The 10,970-nt window shown below is 42.8% G+C and overlaps 2 protein-coding genes and 1 long non-coding RNA gene across 3 annotated transcripts; 2 read left to right on the forward strand and 1 right to left on the reverse strand.

The window, feature by feature from the left end:
• Nucleotides 1–457: 457 nt before the first annotated feature.
• LOC131254332 (uncharacterized) lies at nucleotides 458–1,925 on the forward strand. Its single transcript, XM_058255320.1, has 2 exons — nucleotides 458–553; nucleotides 954–1,925. The coding sequence occupies exons 1-2, from the start codon at nucleotides 458–460 to the stop codon at nucleotides 1,923–1,925; spliced, it is 1,068 nt and encodes a 355-aa protein (XP_058111303.1).
• Nucleotides 1,926–1,931: 6 nt separating this feature from the next.
• On the forward strand, nucleotides 1,932–3,435 carry LOC131254333 (uncharacterized). The gene is made up of 3 exons (XM_058255322.1): nucleotides 1,932–2,306; nucleotides 2,620–2,696; nucleotides 2,841–3,435. Exons 1-3 carry the CDS (start codon nucleotides 1,932–1,934, stop codon nucleotides 3,433–3,435), a joined length of 1,047 nt encoding a protein of 348 aa, XP_058111305.1.
• Nucleotides 3,436–4,570: 1,135 nt separating this feature from the next.
• Nucleotides 4,571–10,366, reverse strand: LOC131253496 (uncharacterized). Its single transcript, XR_009175212.1, has 5 exons — nucleotides 9,818–10,366; nucleotides 8,353–8,464; nucleotides 7,908–8,249; nucleotides 4,828–4,914; nucleotides 4,571–4,671 (listed from the first exon to the last, which is right to left on the reverse strand). It is a non-coding gene; the product is annotated as an uncharacterized LOC131253496 (long non-coding RNA).
• Nucleotides 10,367–10,970: the final 604 nt, after the last annotated feature.

The following is a 10,970-nucleotide window of genomic DNA, read 5'->3' on the forward strand; positions in this document are numbered from 1 at the left end:
AATTGCTAGGGGCTCCCGTTTGGGCAGCAGCTTCAGGTAGGGAAGTAAGTCTTGTTTGTATGGCAATGAGTCCATCTCCGAGGGTGTTCTTAATGAATAATATCCTCATATGGAATGTTCAGGGCATGGCTAACTCGGCCACCACCCAAACTGTCCGTAGGTTGATTAAGGATCATAACCCAGCGACTTTGGCCATCTTAGAACCCATGGCGGGTGAGCATAAACGAGCTGGGATTGGGCTTAAGCTGGGCTTTCACTTGTCCTTCTCCAATGCCGGCGAAGGGGGTAAATTTTAGGTCTTTTGCAGCAATTCAATTTCTGTCTCCCTCATTAATATGACTAACCAGATCATTTCTATAGATGTTCGTCCATCAGATTATTATCCCTCCTACAGGCTTTTGTCCATGCTAAATGTTCCAGACTTGACCGAAGGTTGCTCTGGGATAGCCTGACGTCGATGGCAGCAGGTTTTTCTGGGCCATGGTTTGTCGGTGGGGATTTCAATGATGTTCTAGACCCTTCTGAGAGGATTGGCAACAGGAATTTTAATCAGGCAAAGCTTCAGTGATTTCCGAGATGCTATTGATTCGGCCAGTCTTATGGATGTCGGTTTCGTAGGTAACAATTTTACTTGGAGCAATAACCGGACTGGTACTACCAGGGTCTGGCCGAGGCTTGATAGAGTTTTGTGTAATGGGAACTAGATGAGCAGTTTTCCTAGTTTTCGCATTCACCATCTGCCGCGAATGAACTCTGACCATTCTCCTTTGATCCTGGCTTTCCCAAAGCCCTTCATTTCTGCCCCGAGGCCCTTTAGGCTCCAGAGGATGTGGGTGCTAGATGAATCCTTTCTCAAAGTGGTTGAGGAAGTGTGGAGAACTTCATTATCAAACCAGCCCATGTTGAACATTATCCTTAAGCTCAAGAATGTGAAGAGATATCTGAGCTCTTAGAATCGCGACGTCTTTGGAAATGTCTCCCAAAACATCAAAGCCGCAGCAGAAGCTTTAGATCAGCTAGAGGGTTCAGCCCAATCTCCTTTTTCGAACATCAACTCTCAAGAGATTGCGGCAGCCAGATCCAAGTTGGCTCGTATCGAACTAGCAAGAGAGATTTTCTGGAAGCAGAAATCTCGCAACAAGTGGCTTACTGAAGGCGATAAAAACACCAAATTCTTCCATTTATCAGCCTCTAACAGGATTAGGAAGTCGTGCATCTTCCAAATCAAGCTTGACTCAGGGGTTACGTCGACCGATCAAGAGACGATTAAGCGGGAAGCTGTCAGCTTCTTTCAAACATTGCTGACAGCGCCCTCTTCCCCTATTGGTTGCCCGCCTGCAGATCCAGCTGAGTTCTCTATCCCCTCACTTATTTCGGAGGAGGATAACGCAATCCTCATGCAGATCCCATCCTTGGAGGAAGTTCGATGCGCGGTGGTTGCTATTCCACAAGACGGTGCTCCTGGGCCTGATGCCTTCTTTGGTGCGTTCTTTACTAGCTGCTGGGACATTGTGGGGGCTGATATCCACAAAGCTGCGGTAGAATTTTTTCAAGGGGGAGAGATTCCTTGGGCCTTCACCTCCTCCCTGATTGCCTTGATCCCAAAGTCTACTGGGCCGAAATCTTTCTCGGACTATTGCCCCATTAGTCTATGCAACTGTATTTACAAGATCTTCACAAAGATTGTGGTGGCCAGGCTAAGTTTCATTTTGCCTAAGCTGATTTCCAAAGAACAAGGCGTGTTCGTTAAGGGAAGATTAATTGCGGAAAATATTGCCATTGCCCATGAAGTTTTCAGAGAAATCAACAGGAAGGTTAGAGGTGGGAATCTCTTGTTAAAGCTGGATATGGAAAAGGCTTATGACAAAGTGGACTGGTCTTTCCTGAAACGGGTCCTTCTTCGATTCAGTTTTGCGCCTCCCTAGGTCGAGATGACCGAATCTTGCAGGCATAATAATTGGTTCTCAATCCTAGTTAATGGGGAGAGCTGTGGCTTCTTCAAATCCACCCGAGGGCTGCGTCAGGGTGACTCGTTATCCCCATGCCTTTTTATCCTTGCAGCCGAGGCTCTCAGTAGGGGCTTCTCTACTCTGATTGCGGACGGGCTATGCAGTCCTTTCAAGTTGAAACAGGGATGCCTCCAACTCTCCCACCTCCTATATGCAGATGACACGGTGCTATTCATCAATGGGTCCCGCCGGTCGCTCTCAGCAGTTCGAGATTTCTTGCATAAAATCAGTCAGCGTCAGGCCAGTGCATTAACCTGCGGAAAAGTGCATTTTTCTGTTCTTCTAAGCTCCCTGCAAGTAGGATCAGGAGCATCAAGAGGACCTTAGGCTTTGGGAAAGCCCTTAGAGGCCTTACATATCTGGGTATCCCCATTGTTCAAGGGAAAACTTCCAGTAGAGATTTCAACCCCTTAACTGGCAAGATATTAGCTAGGATTCAAGGGTGGAATGGTCCGCTCCTCTCTCAAGCATGTAGGCTTACATTAATCTCTTCAGTCCTGTGCAGCATCCCGGTGCACATCATGTCAGCCTTGCAAACTTCTTGTGGGGCTGGTGAGAAGGTAGAAATAAGGTCCATTGGAAGAGCTGGGGTTTAGTCTCTACCCCTAAGGCTGAAGGCGGGCTGGGCATCAGAAAATTGAAGGATGTCGTGAGGGCTCTCCATCTCAAGATGGCGTGGAGGGTCAGGTACATCAGCGAAGATAATCTGTGGGCGAAATTTATGTAGTTTAAATATAGATTGACTGGCCCGAATCCAAATAGTTTCAGATTAGGCGTTGGGTGCTCGCCGTTTTGGAATAATCTGGTGAATTTATTTCCCATTATGGTTAGGCATGGCCAGTGGGAAATTGGCCGCAACAACTGCAATATGTGGCGGTGTAATTGGTCCGGCCTGGGTCCTTTGCAAGACATCCCTTCCATTATCATCCCTTCTGATCGTCGAGACCTTCTGATGGTTGATTTCCTTACAGCTAATGACCTAAAGCAGGACACGCCGGTAGCTCTTCCTGCCTCGATTCGGGCTCACATCGTCAATGGAGGATTCTGCACTTCCAACAGCGACGACTCTTACATCTGGCCTCATGGCCCTGGTGGTATTTTTTCTATAAATTCAGGGTGGGAGGTGGTGAGGACGCACAGGCAAAGATTGCCCTGGGCAAAGTGGGTGTGGCACCCATTACTTCCCCCTAAGATCTTTGTTTTCCTTTGGAAGGTTCTGATGAATGTGCTCCCCATTGATGGAAATGTTCAGAAAAAAGGAATCTCCCTCGTGTCGAAGTGCAAATGCTGCGAGTTGGGGCATAATCTCTCTTCTTACGCCGAATCTGTCCCATCTTTTCCTGCACAGGTCCCTGGCGCAGGGGATCTGGAACCTTGTTGCCAACATGCTGGAAGTGCCGTCAGCTCCTCATTTCTCCATTCTTGACCGACTCTTGTGGTGGTGGGTTCTCCCATGCCCGCGTAGTTGTGCATCTTCTGCCTTCCATCTGGCGGCGGCTTTTTTGTTATGGGATATTTGGAAGGCCAGGAACGAGTCCAGATTCGATTGCCACAAAGTCTCGGTCCATATTGTGTTCCGTAGAGCTTTGTGGTGGCTGTTGAATATGGCCGCATGGCGCAGACCTCCTTAGTTTTCCCTCTCCAACCCAGCTATCCCCGGCTCCATGTCTTCCCTTCCTCCCACTCGTTTCGAGGTCGTGAGGTGGAAAAAAGCTCCAACCGGTTGTTGCAAGCTCAATGTCGATGGATCAGCCATCGGGAATCCGGGGCCTGCCGGGGGTGGCGGCATTTGCAAAGATCATAATGGCACATAATGATTTTTGCTTTTTACAACGGCTACGACATAGCATCCAACAACAGAGCGGAAATCAGGGCTCTCCACGATGGGGTGGAGCTGTGCGTCCTCCACGGGCTGCCGAATGTTCACATTGAATCTGACTCAAGATGGGTCTTTGATTGCATTCTAGGGAAGTCCTCTGTCACGTGGAAATGGAAATAGATAGAATCAAGAAGCTCCTTACCAAAGGGTCCTTTTCCCTTACCCTCATCCCTAGAGAGGCCAACGGCCCGGCGGATTGTTTAGCTATGCAGAGTAGTACATCCCATGAATCTAAGCGCCTCTCGGTTCCCTCAGATCTCCCTCCTCTTGCTAGAGGTTCCTTCTTTATGGACAATACAGGGCTGGGATCTATTAGGAAGAGAAGATTGGCTATGTATAGGATATGATAGGCGGGCCAGCCTTTTTGTCTCTGGTCTTTGCCCGAATTCCCTCCTTGTAAATTTTGCCTCATCAATGAATTTCTCCTTTTTCCCAAAAAAAAAGTCCATTCCTCTAAACTTGCTGCAGATTGAGCAATTAACCACATTAAACATTTGTAGAAGATACAAAGTACACAGCTCAATAAAAGATCAGTTCATCAAGTGTATGATTGCACTGATTTGGATGGCTTAAGATCATTCATGGAAAATTGCTATAGTGGCAATAGTACGGGAACTATGAAATGGAAAGGAAAGGAAAATTCTCAAAAGCATTATCATAATCATTGGAGTGTTACCTTTTAAAAAAATTGCCCATAGGTTATGGTTTCAGTTATGGTTGGCTGTTGGATGGTGGGTGGGCTCCTGGCACGATTGATTTGAAGATCCAACGGTTGCCTCCCTTCTGATGAGGGTGATTTTATTTTTATTTTTGTGAAATGGGCAATAAGGTGGTCATTCATAAACCAAGAGCATATAAAAAGATGAAAATTCTGCTCATATTGGAAATGCATTTATCAATCCTGATTAGGAAAAGAGAATATAAATGAAATTGAATTACCTGATTGTCCCAGTCAGTCCTCCATGTAAGGTAAGATAGTACAAGAGTATGAACAACTGTGCCGAACAACATTCCAATCCAAATCCCCTACAAAACAAATAACATAATTAAGAAAACCAACCTCCTATTGCTGCATTTAGCAGTTTTTTCCAAGCAGTCGTTTGGTGCAGCATAGATTCTTGGAAGTTAGGATTTTCAATAGTGGATTTTTTAACAACATTCCAAACAATTCCAAACAACCTTGCACAACATAAAAACCAAATCAAGATGCATTTAAAAAGAAAAAAAAAAAAAAAAGACGAACCAAAAGTTAAGCTTATTTGATTATCTATCAGATTGGTGGAAATTTATTGGAATGTCTACAAAATGAAAAATATCCAATGGTTTCAACAAACAGGCATCAACGAGTCAGGGGCTAGGACTGCTCAACTAATCTGATTTTCAGACTGTAACTTAGCAATAATGGTTTCCAAAATTTACTTCGTTTAATTTGAATTATGAATGCCACAACCATCAAGAAACAAAACCTAGATGGGAAAAGGCAAAGAAAGAGCGATTTTTGAAATCCAAGAGGTCTCTCTGACCTTCTGCCCTCTCTCTATATATTTCACAGCAAAGAGCTCCTCATTTTTTAAAACCTGTTGGTAGAAAGACCTGAATGAAGGGCAAACATAAATATCAGTTTGATACAAAACTTTTCTAGCCCATGAGAAGTTTTTAACGATGTGGCCATTCAATTACGTAATTTACTATGGCGTGGCCCACCTTAGATTTGGATCTGCCTCATTTTCGGATTCAAGCTTGAAAATGAGTTGAAAAGATGAATGGTGCACATGAATAAAATACATTCATTATGTGAGGAAAATTTTTGGTTGCTGAGTTTTACATTTCTCAGCTTAGTAATTCCTTGGTTTCTTGAAAAAAAAAAAATCAATTCTTGGTTGGTTTTTACATTTCCCATGAATTCCTTTTGGTCATAAATCTTGGCCCAACTTCTAGGTGGGGAGTGGAAAACTTGGGGAATTAAAACAGGATTTTAGACTCTTTTAAGGTTTTCCCAGACTTTCATGAATAAAGTAGGGGCACAAGTGTATGCATAGAGTCCAAATATTTATGTATATGGATCTCTATAAATAGGTTATCTGGATCTCACGGATGAATTGGACCACACATGCATGGGTTGCTTAGGGGTCCCACAGTCTAAGATGAAGTGGGTTCCACTAGTGGACCTAGTTGGCAATGTTTGGATGCGCATGTGAGATGAATTGTGAACGTTCCATTTAAATAGTCTAGTCTGTAAAAAGTTGCAGGTGGTGTTTCCTCTAATTCCTCAGTATCATAAAAGAAATTAATTGCAATTGGATCATTCCATCTTTATTAGATTAGTATTCAATTCAATTGGATAGATCATCCAAATGTGCACACACCCTAAAGGTGCTGGAAATTAGCGCCTTGAACAACATCAACAAACACAAAGCAATATGACAACATTCAACAATCGAATTTCAGTAGCTTAATAAACATTAAATGACACTTGAATCAGATATTCTCTAGTTCAAACAGAAACTAAATCACACAGAGGAAATTTTTTTTTTCTTTTTGCATAGCACATTAACAATTCATTATTTGCACACGCATGTAAGGTGTAGTTCATCTGAATTGATAATCAGGTGAGCCCTGATTGGACAATTCCAGCCCTTGGACTCGAGCACCTCCTTTAGGGGAAAAAAGGATAGCGAGAGGAGCATGTGTTGATGTGTTGTAATTTTCCCTAAAAGTCCTCAACTACAAAGGCTGAAAATCCCTGGCGGTCCCATGATCAGTTTGGTTGGAAAGAACTAATAGGTGCTTTCGGAATAGCAGGGCCTCAGCTGCTCTAGGATTTTAATCATTAAGGCGATTCTATAGTTGTCATAAGTGGGTCATGAAATTGGTATTCCATTGGTGATTAGCAAACATCATGGATAAGATTTATGACCCATTCTCTGATTTTGAGGTCTTATCCCACCAGTACTGATAAGCAGTGAACCTTTAGAATGGACTGTCTGTAAGCAATCAGTTCCCTAAAGGAGAAAGGGCCACTGCTTGTCTTTGTTTTCCAGTTCTTGCTTATCAGGACCATGCATCTATAAAGTACACAGAAAGGCCTTCCTTAGTAACTCGGCTTCGCTGGGTACTCTTAGTCAGTTTCCTCACATCCACAGATTCATCTTCACCGTCCTACAATTAAAAAAAAAAAAAAAAGTTTGTATCATTGAGCATGGCTCTTTGGCGCCAGGAATTTGGTAAATGGATCTTGGGTTGTCATTTGAGATGTAAGTTGCATATGCGGAGTCGCAGACTATAATAGATTTATTCTTGCTTGCAAATTCCACCAGTTTTTGTTCCACAGCATGTTTCACTTCTGAAAAGAAAAAGAAAAAGAAAAAGTAAAAAAAGAAGAAGAAGGAATAAACACCCACGTGCCACACCAAGATGAGTGTAGAGCTGGCAAATCTCTCTAGCTAGAGGTTACTGACAATGTTAGACTGTTTCCTAAGAAAAACAGACTGCACATGTGGACAGCTAGGCTATGCGGAAGACCCAGTCAAAAAATCATGGTTGTACACTCATCAGATGGATGCCACACTTGGAATAAGCTGTGATTGGACATGTCAACAGAATCACATAAATATATGAATGTAACAATAATCAAAGTCATGCCAAAAGGTTGTGAAGTTATAAACTCCACAAACACAGTGTTAATAAGATAATAATGAGAACTGATCATCTATAAATCACCTACCATCCTCTTAAAAATGGATGATTGTAGAAGAAGAGAAAGGATGAAAAAACTGGGTTGTAGTGTACAGCCAGTCCTCTAGAGTAAATACTCTACCCAAGTAGTACATATGAAAAGTACATACATTGCGTGACATGATAAGGTTCTTAACAAACGAATAGCACATGATACAAATTATCTGTTCAACCATGGAGAGGCATTTACAAATGAGAAGAAACAGGCATTCCATCAACGACGCAGAATTTGCTGTTATGTTTGGATGCACTATTGAATCGCAATAACTAATTAAACGAATTACCAAATTATCCAAATGTAATTTCCTTAGCATTCATAGGGCTTAGGCTCAATAGTGCAGTTACAGGAGTTCGAAATGTAATTTCCTTAGCATTCATAGGGCATATAGAATGGGCTAGCCTCTTGGAAAGTTCCTCTTTGCCGATCCTCAGAAAGCTGTTCTCCTGCAAGATTGAGTAAACTTTGGCATATAGAATTTGGAAAAAATAAAAAATAAAAAATCAATTCATATATGTGTTCATGCCTGGATCTTCGTGGGTTGGTGAACCCATTTTTGGATGTCTTGTGATCCAAAAAGTTTCTTCACCATCTCATCCAATTCTGCAACCTTCCTCTTGGGATTAGCCTTGTCCATTTATACAAAAGGTAGAAGTGATAGCAAACATCATTAAAGCAAGGTACGGTAGATGGTAATGAACTCAAACAATATAAAAAGGAATTCTCCACACCTTCAACATCTCATTTTGGGCCGTGAGCAACTGATCTCGTTGTTGAAGCTGCTCAACCGTCAGTTGGGCATCTAGTACTTTTGCTTGCTGTTGATTGATTTCCTCAATCCAGCTACAAAAACAGAGCGCCCATATGAAACTAGTCCTAGAACTTCATTTTAAAATATTGCAATAAAGAAGACATGAATGCAAGATGTTATGCGGTAGAAGTGAACAGTTCCATGCACCAAAAACAATGTTCTTTAGGTACTGGAAATCCTTTTTTTCTGCCAGAAACTGCAATTAAAAATAAAAAATAAAAAATTTGCTGCTTGGAGGAAATCCTTTTTTCACCATTAGGAGCCTTTACTGCAAAATTTTGTTTTCAGGCTTGCTTTGCTCTACTCTCCCATGGCTAATTACCATGATCTTTGCAACTATTTTGAATCCCATCAGATAAACTTTCCAATGAGCTCTAGATCATCATAAATCGACATTTGAGTATGAAGTTGTGGTCAAAATGATCAGAGGCTTTATGTTAGTTCTCCATTAAATAGAATAAAAATGAGCTGATGGCCCAAAAATGCCATTCTCCTTTTTTTATACAATATAATGCGAGACTTTGGAATCTAATACATTAAGGATCGATATTTAAATGGCACCAAGGAAAGAAAACAAATAGAACAGTGGAATTTCAGGTGTAGTAAATTAAGAGAATAATGCAGGGACATTTTCACATTGGGCTCGAGTGGGGTCGCTTGTTGGATGCAGGGGCACACTCGAGATGGGTGACCCATGCGATTTGGGGCTCACGGGGGAGGTCTCGTGTTCGAGACTCCTTACCAAGGGCGATTAATGCGCATTTCACACCGGGCTCGATTGGGGTAGCCTGTGGGATGCGGGGACACACTCGGGGTGGGCGGCCCATGTGATTTGGGGCCCACGAAGGGGGTTCGGCCGAGGTCTTTAAACCCATGAGATGTGGGGCTTGGGCTATGAGATAAAGGGATTAATTCGCCATACTCTAACAGTTCGAGCTTTTAGAGCAAGTGGTTAATTGTCCTGCATCAAATTGGTATCAGAGCGGGAGGTCTCGTGTTCGAGACTCCTCACCGGGGGTGATTAATGCAGGGACATTTTCACACTGGGCTCGAGTAGGGTCGCTTGTTGGATGCAGGGGCACACTCGGGGTGGGTGACCCATGCGATTTGGGGCCCACGGGGGATGTCTCGTGTTCGAGACTCCTTACCAGGGGTGATTAATGCGCATTTCACACCAGGCTCGAGTGGGGTAGCCCGTGAGATGTGGCGACACACTCGGGGTGGGCGGCCCATGTGATTTGGGGCCCACGAAGGGGGTTCGGCCGAGGTCTTAAAACCCATGAGATGTGGGGCCTGGGCTATGAGATAAAAGGATTAATTCGCCATACTCTAACAGTTCGAGCTTTTAGAGCAAGTGGTTAATTGTCCTGCATCAGAGAACTTACCCGATTAGCAGCATCTTTGGCGTATCTAAATAAAAACCAGCAGGCCTGGAAATTGATCTGTTCAAGAGTGCTGGAAATTAAAAAATGGACTTTAAGAGAAAAGAAGGGCTCAAGGATAAAGTCCTTCAAACAAAAAGTAGATGCCTAATAATCAAAACCATCCAGGCTGCTTCCATTTGAGACATGCCACTCATGGAAATAAGCTTGGATGCAGTACAAAAAAAAGTTTCAATTGGCGAAATATCTTGTTCAAAAGTGAGGGCCAATCACTCATTCAAGACAAACATTTTGCTTCTTATTAAATGTGAAATCTTCCAGATTGTGGCATCCTAACTATTTAATCCATTCCATGGTCCACAAATAGGAGATAATGAATAGAGTATAACCAAAACCTGTCAAGGGCATCAAGGGCAGGCTTAACAGGCTTCCTTCAAATTGTGTGGGCGATATGGTGATGGCCACCGTGAAAAAAGGTAAACCAAATCTCTGGAAGGTGTGATGCCTGCTGTGATCGTTTGCCAGAGGAAACCTTTTAGGCGAAAGGATGATGTTTACATGTATTTCAAAGATAATGTTGGCGTTATAGTGAACCCAAAGGGTGAAATGAAAGGATCTGCAATCACTGGCCCCATTGAAAGGGAGTGTGCTGATCTGTGGCCCTGTATCGCTAGCGCAACCAATGCCATTGTATAAAAAGGGTTCCTTGTTTGCAGCATGTTTCCAATTTTCAAATTCTACTCGCAACTATGGCATTAATCATAGCAGTTTCATGCACTTATTAAGCTTGACTTGTGGATTTGTTTTAGTAGAATAGCAATTACTTTTTATTTTTCATCGCTTGTTCTTGGACTAATGTTTTCATGTTGTCATTGAAATCTGTGTTGGAAAAAACAAAAACCTGTCACAGCCTGCAGAACTTCAAAGCCAGTCAAAACAGTACACCAATGGCAGCCGGCTCAGCTTCATCAACTGAGCAATGGAACATGCATGTAGCCAGATGTTGACAATGACCTTTCTCCTTCCAGCATTTGGACTGGTGCTGAAAATTTTTCATGGCTCCCTCAACTGACCATATATGTTGCTTCCACCATGTACCATCACCTGAGAAAAAAAAAATTCTATATGCATCATATGTTCATGCATACAAAAGCAT

The sequence above is a fragment of the Magnolia sinica genome, chromosome 8 (genome assembly GCF_029962835.1).
Source record: "Magnolia sinica isolate HGM2019 chromosome 8, MsV1, whole genome shotgun sequence".
In the NCBI taxonomy this organism is placed as follows: Eukaryota; Viridiplantae; Streptophyta; class Magnoliopsida; order Magnoliales; family Magnoliaceae; genus Magnolia; species Magnolia sinica.